An 18,566-nucleotide genomic window follows, 5' to 3' on the forward strand; every position below is an offset into this window, starting at 1 on the left:
TGTGTTACCTTTCAAATATCTGTTAGAAGTGATGTATAATTTTTCTTGCTCCCATGACTTAATGAGGTTAACAAAGATAAAATACAAAGGAATCAAGAACTAAAAATAAATGGTGAAAATAAAGCAAAGGAAAAGTTATGCTGGGGAAGTGATTGTGGCTAGGACAAAGTTAGTAGGTGTGTTAATTATACTGTTTTATTTTTTTCCAACAGCTTGGTAAAAATGATACATAGTCACATAGGCAATATAATAATCCTTTTTATGTTATTAACTTTAAACTGGAGTGTGCACCTGATGCAATAAATAATAGAAGCCATATGCTTTATAAATTCACTTTGCAAAGTCACAGAGTTGGGATTCCTGTCTTACATACTATTATTGCCAGGTAATTAAGTGACAACTGATCGTGACTGTGTGGACCTAAGGCACTAAGAAGAAGGATTCAAAGGGAAAGATGCCCAATAGCAGGAGACCCTAGACAGTGAGTGGAAGGGAATGTAATTCTCAAAGCAGAATATGCCCTTTTTGAGTGTGTGGCAACAGAAGAGTTGAAGTACAGTCAAAAATTGGGAGGAAGGGCTTCCCTGGTGGCGCAGTGGTTGAGAGTCCGCCTGCCGATGCAGGGGACGCGGGTTCGTGCCCCGGTCCGGGGGGATCCCACATGCCGCGGAGCGGCTGGGCCCGTGAGCCATGGCCGCTGAGCCTGCGCGTCCGGAGCCTGTGCTCCGCAACGGGAGAGGCCGCAACAGTGAGAGGCCCGCGTACCACACACACACACACAAAAAACAAGCAAGCAAAAAATTGGGAGGAAGATACATGAGACAAATCCATGCTTCAGGGCCAGGAGAGGTGACCTACCAGTCATTTCTGCCAACTAATAGATTTTCCAAATTAATCTTTGATATTTAATGTTTTATTCCCCCAGATTCACTGAAATATCACTGACATATAACATTGTGTAAGTTTAAGGTATACAACATAGCGATTTTATATATTGCAAAATAATTACCACAATAAAGTGAGTTAACATACCCATCACTTCAAAAAGTTACAATTTTTTTGTGTGTGGCGAGAACTTTTAAACTCTCTCAGCAACTTTCAAATATACAATACAGTATTGTTAATGAAAATCACCATGCTCTACGTTCCATCTAGCCACTTTATGTTTATACAGTAATGGTTTTTGACTCAGCTATCGTGGCTACTGAGATGGACGTGCCACAAGGCAGGTCTGTGAGATGTGCAACTCAGAGTTCGGTCAGTGTTTGAACACGTGAAAGGAAAAATGCCAGATGAATATGAAAAGTAGGAAATATGGAAAGCGTGCCAAGATGTGAATCTAACTTTTTGTGTTCGTAAGCTATTTATTTCTTGGTATGAATCATGACAAATAACCTACCTCTTATGTTTTTACCCTTTAAGCTAGTTTATTTGTTCACCACCTAATGAAATAGCTGTAGGAACTACGGGTTTCTAAATTTTAGAGCCAAAATCTGATGGAGGGGGATTAGGGCCCATGAAACAGTAGCAAATGAAAGAAGGTAGTGTTGATCAAGTGCTAAATCAATGGCTACGTATTGAGGGAGCTGAGACAACTGGAGCAGGAGAGATAGAGGTGAGATGCAGTGGTTAGAAAGACATCAGAGAGCTTGTGGGACCTCAGCCAGGCCCTGGCAGATGACTGGACCCATCCAGGGAGAGAGAACAACAGCTTCTGCTGACATCTGCACACAGCCTTCCCTACTCTCCCCTGCTGATAGGACATGCTTCAGACTTTCACTCACTTCTTTGGATTATTCAGAAAATGTAAAACACTGGGCACAAATTATATATTGTTTTATGCTTTCTCATTATTTCATGCTTATTAAATTTTTAAGAATAGGAATATTTGATCCTTGTACTGAACACACTCTATCGAGATCATGGCAAAGCCAACATACAGTGTACTCATTTAATACGGGCTTGAGCTCAGTGCAATCTGTGCGTGCCCATGGTTTTCAGTTAGGAAGGTGTGGGTACGAGAGACTTAAAGGACAGATTGGGAGAGCCAGTGATTATGTCACTGAAATTATGACCTTCAGCAGCAGAATGTTACGTTCTAGAGATGACGGTCGAAGGTCTAAACAAACTTTCCACGCCAAATTAACCATTCTCAGGCACCTCAAATATGTGGCAATTCAAATGTCTGCAAGACCTTTATTTCTTTTGGTTTCCAAATCCAAAGTATGGGTTATGTTCAGGACTAAAACTCTATAAGCAAAACTATCTGTTGTATAGATTATTTCAGGTTTACTCACCCACTTGATTGTTTTGCTTAGCAGGTCTAAACTTGGCGCTGAAACAGAGTTTAAGGTTTATCTCAGCGTTCTTGTTGAGCAAAGTGATTTTTTCTGGTGTGAATGAAGCAACTACAGATACATCAGCAATACTCTGTGACCTGAAAGACATAAATGTTAAAAAAATTATTCTCAGGAAGTTACCCAGAAAAACCAGTCTTAGCACCTTATAGTAATGTGACCACAAAACGGCATTAATCTAGCTTAACTGATCCCCTCAATAAATTGATTTGACTCCATGTGTCTTGACTTTTTAGAAGAATCAAATTCACCTTCAAAGAAAAAAGTTTGGCCACCATGGACTATCTAAAAAGGGAATGTCATAATATAGTAAGTGTATAGCCTACCAAGCATGAGGCCAACCAAGGTGGCTATAGGATGATGTTCACTGAAAGGTATGATTTCTTACAAAATTGTTTACAAATGAGCCATATAATTATGTGTAATCATACCTTGTATTATTTTAATGCTACTTTTAACTGATTTTAACTGATTTTATTCAGTAAATATATTTTCTTTTTTTCAAAGTCTTAAATATTATCCTTGAGTTTTATTTTTTCCACATGAAGTTTTCATTAAAATGATGCACTAAGGAACTTCCCTGGTGGTCCAGTGGTTAAGAGTCTGTACTTCCACTGCAGGGGGCAGGGGTTCGATCCCTGGTTGGGGAACTAAGATCCCACATGCCGCGCACAGCGCAGCCAAAAAAAACCAATGCTGCACTGAAAACAATGCACTTCATCCTTTAAAAGCACAAGTGAGATACTGTTAATAGCTTCATTGAACTCAATGTAATTTACTCAATAGGTAATTTTGTTTTTCTGTTCTTGATGTATTTGGACATTTAAAACACATTTTTCAGCAGACATGAATGGATAACTGAACTATATTTTCTTGGGGACTCTTGATCAAAGTCTCTATTTCTTTTTGATTCTAGTCCTTCGCCAGCCCAATATATTTATTTTTGTCCTTGACTCACATGGCCCTTGAATCCCTTATTGTTCCCCACATGCTCTTCACCTCCTCCTGAGGTCAACGAGAGGTCAGCTAAACCTAAATAATAGCTTCTTGTTTATGACCAATAATTGTAAAAGATACCTTTTAACCACATGAGAAGTTGCACTTTACTTGTGTGGTCTCAGTGTTCAGTATTTTTAGAGCATTCTCATGAGAATTCTTTTCTGAAAGCTGAGGTAAGTCTATTTGGAAGATGATAATCAGAAATATCCTGAATACCATTTCAAGACCTTTGTCTTTTCAATGTACTTTTTCTGCTCACTATATAGAGAAGAGAAACTTGATTCTAATGTTAAGCAAATATTTTTTTTCCTCCCACCAGGAAAAACATATTCCTTCCTCTATGCAAACTATGACATATAAATGTCTTAGAGTCTTATATAACACATGTGACATTTCAATAATACTGGCACAGCAATCTGCTCTACTTAGCAGCCCATTTGTTCCTTAGCTAATTTGTGTCTGGCTCTCACTGACTCACCAGAGCTGAATGACCTGTCCAAAGGCACCAACAGACACATCAGTGATGGAATCCCCATTTAAATCTCCATAGCCATCCAGGGATCTCCCAAAGTACTGGAGGTGGCTCCTAAAGGCTCCATCAGACCCCAAGATTTTCTAAAAGAGCAAGTTTGAGATGAAATTATAGTGCATGACGACTGAAACAGAAAAAAGGCAGCATCTACATTGCCCTGGTATGTTCTTTTTTTTTTAAATTTTATACTTTAGATTTATTACAGGAATAATCATACTTTTAAAATTTATTTATTTATTTACTTATTTTTAACATCTTTATTGGAGTATAATTGCTTTACAATGTTGTGTGTGTTTGTGCTTTTTAACAAAGTGAATCAGCTATACGTACCCATATATCCCCATATCCCTTCCCTCTTGCGTCTCCCTCCCACGCTCCCTATTCCACCCCTCTAGGTGGTCACAAAGCACTGAGCTGATCTCCCTGTGCTATGTGGCTGGGGCTTCCCACTAGCTATCTATTTTACATTTGGTAGTGTATATATGTCCATGCCACTCTCTCACTTCGTCCCAGCTTACCCTTCCCCCTCCCCGTGTCCTCAAGTCCATTCTCTACTTCTGTGTCTTTGTGCCTGTCCTGCCCCTAGGTTCTTCAGAACCATTTCTTTAGATTCCATATATATGTGTTAGCATACGGTATCTGGTATGTTCTTTACATGGCCGTTTCCCAGGTTGTTTTATTCTCCACAGAATTTCATTGATTTTTCAATCACATCTTATCTGATCCGATTATCATTCTTGCAGCCACATTTTCATCAAAGAAATAGCATGAATCTCTCCCATAAAATAACAAAGCAGTGAAAGATCAGTGGACTGGGAAGGAGCTGATGCAAGTTTGGGTCCTGATTCTTCTCCTAGCTCATTTCCTTCAGGTCTTTATTCAAAAGCTGCCTTCTCAGTGAGGCTTTCTTGGTCACCCACTCAAATACCTGATATCTCCCAGCCCTGAAAATTTATTCCCTATTTTAGTTTTTTAAAATTCCTTATCATTTATTATTATCTGGATTATTTTATCTTATTCATCTCATTTTTTCCCCTGTCTCCTCCACAAGAATGGAAGATCTACAAAGAGCACAATTTTGTCTGTCCAGTACTTTACAGCATTCCCAGAGACTTATCAGCGCTTGACACACAGTAGAGGTTCACGAAGCATCTGATGAATGAGTGAATGAAGTTATAAAACAAGAGGGGTGGATTGGATGGTCCGCATGATACTCTCTAGCTCTAAAGTTATGATACTCACATGTAAACAATCACCACGAAACTGGATTACCTGGGAATACCTCAGGCGAATGGTGCCCTCATGGCCATTGTAGATGTACACAGCTCCAGAGTTCTGATTTTCCAAAGGTGAGCCAACGATCACATCATTAAAGCCATCCATATTGATGTCTGAAAGAGCTGCAATGGCTGAACCAAACCGAGCATTTTCAACACCCTCGGGGCCTTCCAGAAATTGGTGCCAATTCAAAACGCCCTTGCAAAGGGGAAAGGGGACAATTAAAGCAAACCTTACGTTAACATATACACACTACTATATATAAAATAGATAACCAACAAGGACCTACTGTATGGCACAGGGAATTATACTCAATATTTTGTAATAACCTAAAAGGGAAAAGCATCTGAAAAAGAATATATCTATATCTGTTTATATATGTGTAACTGAATCACTGTGCTGAACTGAAACTAACATGACATATTGTAAATCAACTATACTTCAATTAAAAAAAGAGAAAAGCTTACAATTTTTATAATTAAAATTCACAGCAAATGATGCCCAAACCAATTTGCAAACTGTTAAAAATGGATAGGATTTTAAACCTAGAATTCCAAATTCTCTATTTATGATGAGACATACAAAAAATTTTTTTAGCAAGTAAGGTCATAGGCAATCAATCCGCTAATAAACCAAGGTGAAAGGAAGCAATTCTCTTTACTGTGGCTGCACAACCTACATAAAAGTGTCCATTTCTTTGTCTTTTTTTCCCCCTTAATATTAGAATCCTCACTCATCTGTTTCCAAATTTTTTGATTTAAAAATTTTCTGGTAAAAAATCTACTAATCTCTTCAATAAAATTAAGGTAGAGACAAAATAAAACACAGTATCTTAATTTAGTCCTTTATTTAAAAACTACTGAACAACAGAGGCGTAATTATAATGGCATAGAAAGTGAAAAATGAGATTGTTATAAGACACACTGAATAATTCTGCCAAAGAAAAGACATTTTCTTGTGAAAGACACAGTCGTGTGGTTTTTTTCCTTCAGATTTTGAAATCAAGAATGGAAATATTTCATGACTTCATAAGAAAGCAATGCTTCTCACCCATGAAACTGGGTCAGTGTTGATTCCTTCTCCTCTATAATAACCTTATGGAAATCAATTTGTTGCTGAGTCTGGTAAAATACTGGAAGATCTTCTCACCTTCAACAATTAATGATAATTCAGACTGACTAGCAAGAAACATTTAAGAAACTGGGGATTTGTTAAATTTCCAAACTTCCCTTATTAAATATTCAATTGCACATCCATTATATGCTTTAAAATTGTTTTAACTGCTTCTGATAAAGGGCTAACTCTTACATTAATTTAAATAAATAAGGTAGGACAAACTATCACAACAGATAATATTTACTATATTAATATTAGCTTCTCTTTTTCCAACCTTTCTGTATCTGGTCATCTAATTTTCTGTGTCAACCTGTGCCTTTAATTTTGGTTTTCTTTCAGGTTTCACTAAGTTCTCTATACTTATGTGCATGGATTTAGAGAGTTCAGTCTGCAAGTTGGAAAAACTGGGCTTTTCCATGTTAGAGTATGCTTAGTTTTATGTACAAGAACTGGAATTTCCAAGACTTGGATATATACCTAAATGTTACACTAAGCAATGGAATTTCCTGACAAACTACTGTAGAAAGCATCCAGGAATATATGGAGGTTTCTAAAGTGCCTGGTAAAATTTGTACTTACCACTGTAAAATATTAACAAGGTAGCTTTGCCCTGTTATTGATATACCTTTATAGCAAAGAAGAATAATTGAATGAGATACTTGGGAAATGCACAGATGTTTGTGTGTGCGTGCGTGCGTGTGTGTGTGTGTGTGTATTTCAAAAAACAATGTGCATTTATAATGACTTTATTTGTAAAGAGAATATGTATTCAAAGACCTCGTGGAAAACGGCAGGGCACTATACGTTAAGCTCTAAGTTATGATTATCAATGTGATTTTTAACACTATAACTTAATGGTGACATCCTCAAAATGATGAAATATAAACCATACTCTAGGACTTCCCTGGTGGCTCAGCAATTAAGAATCCGCCTGCCAATGTAGGGACACAGGTTCGATCCCTGGCCCGGGAAGATCCCACAAGCCTTGGAGCAACCAGGCCCGTGCGCCACAACTACTGAGCCTGTGCTGTACAGCCTGTGAGCCACACACCTAGAGCCCATGCTCCACAACAAGAGAAGCCACCGTAATGAGAAGCCCGTGCACCACAACAAAGAGTAGCCCCCGCTCGCCGCAACTAGAGAAAGCCCGTGAGCAGCAACCAACGCAGCCCAAAATAAATCAATTTATCAATAAATAAACCATACTCTATATGAAAATTATCATTCAATAATAAATTTTCTTAATTCTGCAAGAATGCAAATTAACTTTTATCTACCAATACTAAAGCAAATCAAACGAAGTCAGTTTAATAATTTTTTTTTTTTTACCTTTGTGATAGTAAACAGGTAGACTCTTCCTTCCTCTTTCTTTAGGTCATTCATGTACATTGGCGCACCTACCAAGAGCACATCTGTAATGGTGTCTTTGTCCACATCGACTGCACACAGCACACTACCAAAATAGGAGCCAATCTGGAGTAATAAAGCATATCAGCCTTAGGATTCCTATACTCCTAGTATTACGCTGAACTTCTGTTTACTCATTCAACAAGCAAAAATTGAGCATTCATTGCCTGTAAGGTGCTAGGTACCTAAAGATGGATAACATAGCCCCTTCTCTCCGGTTGTATCACAATCTAACATTTGGTTCTTAGACCTTAGGGTGCACAAAAATCACCAAAAAAGTATCTGTAAAATACAGATTCCTGAGACCCATTTCCAGAGATTCTGATACCATGTCCATGGGGTGATCAAGAAAACAGTATTTTAAGTAAGCACTCCAGGTGCTTCTGATGCTGGTGGGTAAACGACCACATTTAAGAAACACTTAGAAACTTTGTGAGATGTTGTACACAAAGGCAGGAGGGGAAGAGGGAGGCGGAGCAAATAATTGTGCTTCCGTGGTAAAATATATGATAATAGAGGCAAGCAGCAAATGCCGTGTGATCAGAGTGCACAGGAGTCAGAAAGGCTTAGAAAGATTAAGTATTATTTGAATTGCATCTTAGAAGATGGCAAGGAAGCTGCTAGGTGGAGTGGAGTGGGAAAGCACGAGCGATGTAAGTGTCCATGGCATGATCTGGGACAGTAGAGTAGTTCCCAGATAGACTGGGCTGGAGAACTAGCTGCCGATAAAAGGAAATGAGAGGCTGGGAATCTGAATGATCATCACTCCATCCAACCAAGCTTCAACGTATGCCTACGTGAATGCCTCTTGAGGATTCAGAAATGAATCAGAAACGATTCCTTCCATAACACTTGCATTACTTTTCTCAAAATAAAAGCACCCTTCTTTAAAATATGAAAGAGGAGGGAAAAGTATGTGACCACAGCTGGTTTGTGGTCAAGGAAGTCAAAGACTCAGATCTTCTTACTCCTGGAAAGCCCATAGAGACAGTGGATCAGATTTAATCCCAGAGAAGGGAAATCTGTGGATAGTCGGTTTCTCTGATTTAAGGAAGAACATCTTCTGTTGGCTGTTAGAGTTCAGTGATGCTCATTTCAAATATGTGCTAAGTCCATGAGTCAAAAGTACTTGGCAAGGATATAGGAATCCATCAGCTGGCCTTTGCTCTCGTGGGCCATGACTGGGCGGCGTCACAGGTTCTGACTACCAAACCGTCACACATCAGAAGAAAGTGGCAGAGCAGGGAGTTGTTTTACTTTTAGAAATGTCAAAGCCACAGGACACCTCGACAAGCCCAGATGTCGTAGTTCAGTCTTTATAATGCTATCCTGCTCCCTTCTTCTTATTTCTCCTCCAGGTCCTTGGCTCCTTGTAGGGGCTTGCCTACAAAGCACTGGTTAGGTGCCTGTCATCACTGGGCTTTAATGACAGCTTCACCCCATGAAAGCTATGTGGCCTTAGAAAGGTAGTTAAACCCTCAGTAACCTGTCAAAAGGGGATGGTAGATCTCAGTACTGTTGTGAAGATTTAAGGAATATTCAAGTAAACACAGATTACAGAGCCAGCTACAGGATAGGCACTCAATAAATGTTAGTTTCCATTTCTACTAACTCCCCACCTGTCCTGTTGTCCCTGAAATTAATTTCATCTTCTTAAATGATGGCATTTACCTGGTCACCTCTGTGAGACTGAATAACTGTGATATTGCCACTCTCATTAACACTGTACAGCACTATCTGGCCGGTATAATTTGCCCGGGGAGCTCCAGCAACAAAGTGGACACTTTTTCCAGTAGAAACTGAAGCCACAGAGTAACCTAGGAGAGAAGGGGTCACAGAGTAGATAGTACTGAATATCTTGGCCAGATAGGCTTGTGAATTTAGCAGAGATGATCAGAGGTCCTCTTCGTTAGTGTGACGCAGGGCACATCCTCCTTTTTCTAAGATAAACTGCTTCTGTCCCTTGGCCACCAGCACTGCCCAGTGGAGGCGGGGCATCTCCCTATAAAGCTGGCCCTAGATTCTGGGTTGTCCCCATCAGCCACTCATGAATCTGACACTCAACCAATATTTCTTGAATGAATAACTAAATGAATTTAAAAGGTGGAAATTTGCACAGTGGAAAGAACATAAGCTGTGGAGTCAGACAGTCCCAGGTTCAAATTTTAGACTTGCCACTTAGTAAGTTTTTTTATCTTTAGGCAAGTAATTAACCTCTTTGGCTCTCAAAGGTAAAATGAGGATAATAATATTTCCTTCAAAGGGTAGCTGGGGCTTCCCTGGTGGCGCAGCGGTTGAGAGTCCGCCTGCCGATGCAGGGGTCACGGGTTCGTGCCCCGGTCCGGGAAGATCCCACATGCCGCGGAGCGGCTGGGCCCGTGAGCCATGGCCGCTGAGCCTGCACGTCCGGAGCCTGTGCTCCGCAACGGGAGAGGCCACAACAGTGAGAGGCCCGCGTACTGCAAAAAAAAAAAAAAGAAGGGTAGTTGGAAGGGTTAAATGTTACGTAGATAGAACAGCCAACTCAGGAGCTGTCCCGTAGTAGGTGCTCGAAATTGGTGGCTGCTTATTACACGAACAAAAAGACTAGGAACTCCAAATTGATATAAGACTACCACTTACTGTACTGACTCTTAGGAACTATTTCTATTTTGGAGAAACACAATCATGTCCCAGGAATAACAACTGCTGGAACAGCCAGAAGAGATTAATGAGTCAAATACACAGCGTTTCATTAAGTAGTTACGGGCTAAGGCCTGAGTGGCAAAGAGGCAACAGAAATATGTGCAACAAACATAACAATTAGAGGACAGCTCAAGCACTTTGCTGAACTGACCCCGAGAGTCAACAAGACGCTAGTTTAAAGGATGGGATTTAAATTTGCTGAGCCAAATGCTGCTAGGCCTTACCTAAATATGAACTGTGATTTCTGTCTTGCAGAATTTGGTCAAAGGCTTGTTTAGGAAAGATCAAATGTCCATGAGGTGTCTGCTGGACAACAGTCCCACTCCAGTCATAAGCTCCTACTGCACCCAGCATCAGAACATCCTAAAATAATTGAAAAATGAAAAGCATTAACATCATCTGTAAAGCATAAGAGTGTAGTGTGTGCCAAACACTGAAACAAATGGTCTAAATTTAAAGAAAAAAAAAATAAGCATGATGAAGTAAAATGTATATGAATTGCTAAGAAGAAAAGAGACAACAGCCCAAAAATGGAAACACTTGTGCCAAGCCCACATCACCAAACCCAGACTTAATACCGAACCTAATTGCAGTTTCAAATGCCCCCCTCCCAGGAATGTGATCTTAACCGGTCAGTTTGGAATTTCCTGGTCAGCACTAGTGAGGTAATCCACCTGATAGAGCCCTTCTGTCCCCTACAGGAAGGTGACCTTGCCTGAACAAATACAACTGTTTCCCCTTCTGCCTGTAAAAGCCTTTCATTTTCTACAGCTCCTTGGAGCTCCTTTCTGTTTGTTAGATGGGATGCTGCCTGATTCATGAATCATTAAATAAAGCTGCTTAGATCTTCAAATTCACTCAGCTGAATTTTGTTTTTTTAACAGACTGTGTGTTGATAGATCTCTGAATTGTTCTGATATATTTTGTGCCGGAAAAGAAGCCTTCCAACGGGCTATGTTACCTTGGGCTTTGTTTAGTACAACACATTTTAAAGATAAATCTGTACCACAGCACAGGAGGGGCACATAGCCATCTTCAAATTTCCACACAAAGACACACGTTTGCAAATGCCAAACAGTTGTGAGCCTTTAGAAAGGAGTCAGAAGTGAGCCTCCAGCCTCACATACTCCTAGGAAGAGCTCGGGATATGAGGCATCCTCCAGAAACAGGACGTGCTGCTGCCAGAGGAGAGGTGGGCGCTGCTACTCCAGACCTGTCGTGCTGGCCCTCTTCTGACCTGGTCTATCTTCAACTTCTTTCTCTTTCTTCTTTACTCCTTCTCAAATGTTCCTCTAATCCTCTCTAATCTATCCCATCTATTTGAATATGGCACAGCTACAAAAGGAACCTGAAGCTGTGACACTTGATATGAGAAGAAACCGCCATTGGTCAGCACCAGTGGGGAAGGGCCAAAGAGGACAGGCCACTCGGGATTGACTCAAAACCCAATCTGAATATTCGAAGGTACAAGTCATCACAGAAGATAGGGTTGGTCAGGATGGGACTTCTTATTTTTAAGTTTTTGATCTTAGATCTTAGAAAACATCAAAGATACGATTTGGGGGGTTTTTTGTTAATATTTTTAAACTTATTTTATCGAAGTATTTACAATGTTGAATTAATTTCTACTGTACAGCAAAGTGATTTGGTTATACATACATTCTTTTTCATTTTCTTTTCCATTATGGTTTATCAAGATATGATTTTGGAATGAAAAATACAAAGCCAATAAAAAAAGAGCAAACAGGGAAATAATGTGTCCCATTTTGAGGATAAGAGACCATGAAATTATGTGAATGACTGTCATAAACCCAGGACTCTGAATCTGGGTGCAGGAAGGGGCTTCAGGGAGTGTACAAAACCTCAGGAAATTGTGTGAAAAATTCTCTCTGTGTGGGTTCACTTAGATTTTTTCTGAGGGAAAGACCCATAACTTTAATCTCTAACACTTGGTGATCCAGAAAAGGTTAGCACACCTTTTATTATAGAGAGAAATAAGGTGATCCTGGTCCTTTATTCTGCCAATCAAATCCTCTGAGTTCATACTGTTCCCTGAGCATTTCCCAGTGTCACCTGTCTCTTTGCCTCTTTTACTATTATTACTACTGCACTTATATCCTGAGTAGAATTAGAATCAGAGGCCTGCAAGATGGATGTTTCTAAGAAAGAATGGACTTCCCTGAGCTAAGAAGATGTCCTATCTCACTCTTTTCCTAACTCCTTACTTTTTCAACTATTTTTTTCTGTCTCTGCTCTTAGAAAAAAGATACGCCGGCAACTCAGAATTCAACAACAGTGATGACAAGAGTGTGTGTTTTAAATAAATTTTTCCAGTAGTTAATTGATATAAAGAAAATTCCTGCAGTGATAATACCTTGAATTAATATAGTGCCTGTTCCCTGGAGCACTCAAAAGCTTTCTTGTATATTATCATTTTTTTCCCATAAAAAAATCCCTGTGATATATGGAAGGGAAGGCAGTATTAACCTCTGTTTTTCAGATGATAAGCCAGCAGAGCAAAGAAACTAAATGACTGTGACTAGAAATGAGAACTGTTGATCACTAGATGGCTGTTTTTCCCACTTTAGTATGGGGTTACTGCACCCAGAAGTATTAAGGCAAATGTTATCTGATATACACACATTTTGAGGAGAGTAATCTGCGCTGAATCCCACTTGTGACATTTCCATTTGGAAGTTGTCTCCTCCTTGAACAGTACCTAGGAAACAGTTTCAAAAATCATATCACTGTTATCAGTCTTAAATAAAATTTTCAAACACATGTGCACGCACGCACACGTGTGCGCGCGCACACGTGTGCGCGCACGCACACGCACACACACACACACACACAAAGTGTTCTGATGTCCACTCGAAAATATAGAGCTGGCAGATTCTGAGAGAGGAATCTCTAAGGAAGTGTTCTAACAGATGTAGAAATCCACAATGCTTCTGAGGCAGTGTTTGAAGTTGGCATTAATCTTGATCACACATTAATGTATTTATTGGCATACTTATGAAATTTCTGATATCAGAGAACACTCAGCATAGGGGATGAGGTAAGATGAAAACTGACTTGATTATCTTTTTTAAGAAAATTATCATTACTTGCTAAGAACCTAACTGAATTTTTAGCTTTTAAATATTTGTAGTAATAAATGCACATATATCTCAGATGCAGTTGGAGGAGCCAGGCGATTGCTCTGTAGTGAAGACTGTGCTGAGAGATATTTGGATTAGGCTTCAGGAACTAGGATTCAAGACTGAGTAGGAATTTTACCAATTGGGAAGTTGGTCCAAGTTCTACATATGTGCTTGCCTCTGACACTAGCACCATAAGACTCAATTAGAACTCATTTTCCATACATGTGGCCAAAGCGGTTACATTTCACTAATCTTCGCAAAAAGGAAGCTAAATTTCTGGACTGCCACATTAATGTAGAGAAGAATAAAAGTTTTTAGATAGACCCTTCCAGTGGATAATCAGGAGGTAAAGATCTGACTATAGGGATTAATACTTAATTTACACAATCCCCTTGGATCCAGCTTCTGAAGCAGTACTTGATCATAGTAGGTGCTCAATAAAATATGAGAGTTATTTGGGTTAACCATCAGGAACCAGGATTTGGGTCATGTGGGACTTTTTACCAACTAGGAATTGTGTTCTAGGCCTGCTTATAGTGAGCTCTTGAACACATGATATTTCTATAGAGACTAGACCTTCCAAGGCCATAGAAGTAAATTATTGTAGATCTGGTAAGTAAAATGTTTCCTCAAAATCTGAACTATTAAAAATCTTCACTGTATTTTTCTAATTTTAAAAGTGTATGTGTTTGTTGCAAACAAATTCAAGAATTTCAGAAATTATGTAACAGTGTAAAAAGGTAAAATTTTTTTATGATTACAAAAACTGTTTACAATATGGAAAGGTAAAACTATTTACGATTATAATAGATATTACTAAGTTGCCACCCCAAAAGGTTATACAGTTTATAATCTTATAGTGTATGAGCTTTTTTGCTTCCCCATAATCTCTCCAAGATTAAACATTACTAATCTTTGTTATCTTTTAGACACAAAGTATTACTGATTTCATTTATACTTTAAAATAATTACTAAAATTGGGAATATTTTCTTATGTTTATTGGCCATTTGTATTTTCTCTTTTATAAACTACTTACTCATCATTCTTTGTCTATTTTTCTTACTGATGCTATTTACGAGTTCTCTTTATATAAGGTATATAAGTTAACATTAATAGAACAAGTATGGTAATAAAGAATTCCTTTTTTTAAGGTTTTTGAAGAACATGTTATTTTATTTTTAATTTTTATTAGAGTATAGTTGATTTACAATATTGTGTTAGTTTCAGGTGTAAAGCAAAGTGAGTCAGTTATACATATACATATATCCACTCTTTTTTAGATTCTTTTCCCATATAGGCCATTACAGAGTACTGAGTAGAGTCCCCCGTGCTATACAGTAGGTCCTTATTAGTTATCTATTTTATATACAGTAGTGTATATAGGTCAATCCCAATCTCCCAATTTATCCCTCCCCTGCTTACAACCTGGTAAACATAAGTTTGTTTTCTTGAAAAAAATTTGAAAGAAAATTCTGGAAAGAAGGAGTTCATTTACCTTCAATGCTGAAGATTTGTTCTCCTAATGTCCCAGCCTTTTCTAGTAGAGCTGCTTCATCAGAAACATTGAAAAAGTATCTTTCTGTTGGAATACTGGCAATTGCTTTAATTTCTTTTATTAAATTTTTAGTATCAAGGGCATTTCTGTTTAAGTACCCAAGAACCTTGAAAACAGAGGAAGAGGGGAGAAGGCCATTAGTGTTGTACCTCCATTTTCCTATTCGTATTTTCTAGGCTATCTCTGAACACAATAGGCCCTCTAGAGAAGTAAATCAAGTAACACTTCCATAACCTCTTCATTGACAGGACTGCAAATCAGCAAGAAGCAGAGGTAGAGTAAAAATACTCTTTTATATTAAGCTATGAACAGCCAATAAGAAAGTGCAGTCTTCAGAAGTGATGTTATAAAGGAATATTTACCCATCAACTGAAAGACAAGTAAAAAGAAAAGCCACTTACTGCTATGCCAAACCTCAGTATATTGTCATTGTTACATTGGTCAATTACGGCTTTCAACATTGAACCATCATGGGATTCACCATCAGTTACAACCACCATGACTTTGGTAGCACCTGGTCGTCCACCAGCAGCTGCTGAATAAGCAGAATCTCTGTGGCAGATAAAAGAAAAACTCACTATCAAAAAATAAACTAAACACGTGGACCTCTGGTTAGAAATACAAATACGAAACTGACTTCTTTGAGCATAACCTATTGTGATTTAGAATTTCTCTATCAGTGCTGGTGACTTCCGAACTACATTCTATTCGTAGCCTGTAGAGAAACATATAAAAATATAAATCTTGCTTGGCATTAAAAATAACTTCCATGGTTTCCATGATGTGTGGGTGTGTGTGTATTTACATCAGAAATCCTTAGAATTATCTTCTGCTAATAAGATTAAACTCATTAAAACTAATCAACAGGGTAAAGATATTCATTCCTGTCATAAAAATTACTCATTGGATCTGCATTTATTTTTTTCAACAGTAAATTGTGTTTTAGAAAGTAACAAATATACGTGGTTAAAGAAATCCAAAGCGTTTGGAAAGGTGTAAAACAAAAATTTCACACCAAGCCACTATTCCAAAGGTAATCACTACTATCAGTTTACGTTTCCTTCTAGAAAATGTTTCATCTAGAGAAATATATGCAAAAGTTACTCCTTAAACTTCTATAAAAATGGGAACATATTCTCTGCAGCTGTTTTTCATTTTGATGGAGACCTTTCCATATCAGCACATATAGAACTCTCCTCTTTGTCTTTGATTTTCTGATTTTATTTCTATACAATTTTTAAAGGTTAATTTCCATTTACAGTTATTACAAAATATTGGCTCTATTCCCCACGGTGTACATCCTTGAGCCCATCTTACACCCAGCAGTTTGTGCCTCCCAGTCCTCCACCCTTATGTTGCCCCTCCCCCACCACTGGCAACCACTAGTTTAGATCTCTCCTTTTTTAATGGCTACATAGTATTTCATTATTTTGAGGAACCATAGTTTATTTAACCAATTCCCATTATTATGCATTTAGGCCATTTTGAGTTTTACTAATAATGCTATAATGAATGTCCTTGTGTATCTATCTTGGCATACTTTATTGAATGTGTCAGTAGGATAAAGTCTTAGCAGAGACATTATTTAGATAAAGTATTTACACATTCCAAATTTTGATAAATAAAATACTAAATTGCTCTTCAAAAATTCCACCAATTTAGGGCTTCCCTGGTAGCACAGTGGTTAAGAATCCACCTGCCAATGCAGGGGACACGGGTTCGAGCCCTGGTCAAGGAAGATCCCACATACCATGGAGCAACTAAGCCCGTGTGCTACAACTACAGAGCCTGTGCTCTAGAGCCCACAAGCCAAAACTACTGAGCCCGCATGCTGCAACTACTGAAGCCCATGTGCCTAGAGCCCGTGCTCCGCAACAAGAGAAGCCACAACAATGAGAAGCCCGCGCACCGCAACAAAGGGTAGCCCCTGCTCGCTGTAACTAGAGAAAGCCCGCGTGCAGCAATGAAGACCCAATGCAGCCAAAAGTAAAAAACAAATAAATAAATTTATTAAAAACAAATTCCACCAATTTATACTGTCATCAGTGTACAAGAATGCAATTTTCTCCACCTCCTTTCCATAACAATGAGAATTATTAACTTTTTAATCTGGGATACTCTTATAAGTGAGAAATAATATATAATTGTTATTTTAATATGTACTTTTTCACTATGAAGGATGATGAGTATTTTTAATATGTTTATTAGCCATTTATATTTCTTCCTTCATGAACTCTTGATTTTTATCTTTGCCCATTTTTCTTTGTTTTTCATCACTTTCCTGACAAGTAAGACTCTGTTAATAAATAAAATTATCATTTGTCATATATATTGTAAATAATTGTCAGTTCATTAATCATTTTTTGAAGTTTAGTGATATTAATTCTGTACAGAAATTTTATATTTTGATATAATCAAATCCATTAACTTTTGCATGTGTGTCTTTTATATTTGACATGGTATTTTAAAAGGACTTATCTCTAAGACTTTTCTCTTTAATCACCCAAGTTTTCTCATAGTCTTTTTTTGTCTTTTTTTTTTTTTTTTTTTGCGATATGTGGGCCTCTCACTGTCGTGGCCTTTCCCGTTGCCGTACGCGCAAGCTCAGCGGCCACGGCTCACAGGCCCAGCCGCTACGCGGCATCTGGGATCCTCCCAGACCGGGGCACGAACCCGTATCCCCTGCATCGGCAGGCGGACTCTCAACCACTGCGCCACCAGGGAGGCCCTCTCATAGTCTTTTAATGGTTTCATTTTCTTAGATTTAAATTGGTGGTCCAGCTGACATTTATTTTGATTCAAGGAGTGAGGCAGGGATTCAGCTTTATTTTGTTTCTAGATGTTTAACAAGTTGTCCAACAACTTTTTTTTCTGTCTTTTGGATTCTCTTGTTGCACATTCTTTCTGGTGTCATCATATAGGTTCACTACCACCACCTACATGATGACAATTTAAAGTCTATATTTGCTTCCATTCATCCCTCCTATCTTCAAGTTTGTGTATTCAATGCATTGAATATTTTCACCTGAAACTATAAGGAGCTCTTTAAATTCAACATGTGTAAAACTGAGACTATCATTTTATTTCCTAAAGCTTTTTTTTGTATTCTATATAGCAGAATATAGAAATATGGAAAAATATTTCATATTTCTCAGCCAAATTTGAATTCTTGTACTCACATCAAATAATTTTTGAGTGAATTATACTCTTTATGACATACAGTAGAGCTCATGTAGGATTATAAGTTTGCTGAGGGTAGAAACTATGCCTCATTTAGTTTTGATTCCCTGCAGGGCTTGGAACAGTAAATTTTAAGTGTAGGCACTCAGATAAGATCAATGGAAAATGGCAATATTTACTAAAAGAGTATCGGAATGCTATTTGTTGTTGTAAAGAAACCGATGGAGGGCTTCCCTGGTGGCGCTAGCGGTTGAGAGTCCGCCTGCCGATGCAGGGGACACGGGTTCGTGCCCCGGCCCGGGAAGATCCCACG

At 38.4% G+C, this 18,566-nt stretch overlaps 1 protein-coding gene across 1 annotated transcript in view; it reads right to left on the reverse strand.

Moving 5' to 3' along the window:
- Positions 1-18,566, reverse strand: part of ITGA2 (integrin subunit alpha 2) — a 107,608-nt gene that overhangs the window by 25,434 nt on the left and 63,608 nt on the right. Inside the window, exons 8-16 of the mRNA XM_007457199.1 lie at positions 15,475-15,625; positions 15,014-15,179; positions 13,017-13,093; positions 10,599-10,737; positions 9,361-9,506; positions 7,612-7,755; positions 5,161-5,364; positions 3,835-3,971; positions 2,298-2,437 (exon numbers count right to left, since the gene is read on the reverse strand). Coding sequence (XP_007457261.1) covers positions 2,298-2,437; positions 3,835-3,971; positions 5,161-5,364; positions 7,612-7,755; positions 9,361-9,506; positions 10,599-10,737; positions 13,017-13,093; positions 15,014-15,179; positions 15,475-15,625 — 1,304 coding nt within the window. The remainder of the gene's footprint in view (positions 1-2,297; positions 2,438-3,834; positions 3,972-5,160; positions 5,365-7,611; positions 7,756-9,360; positions 9,507-10,598; positions 10,738-13,016; positions 13,094-15,013; positions 15,180-15,474; positions 15,626-18,566) is intronic.

Source organism: Lipotes vexillifer, unplaced genomic scaffold (assembly GCF_000442215.2).
Source record: "Lipotes vexillifer unplaced genomic scaffold, Lipotes_vexillifer_v1.1 scaffold208, whole genome shotgun sequence".
Classification (NCBI taxonomy): Eukaryota; Metazoa; Chordata; class Mammalia; order Artiodactyla; family Lipotidae; genus Lipotes; species Lipotes vexillifer.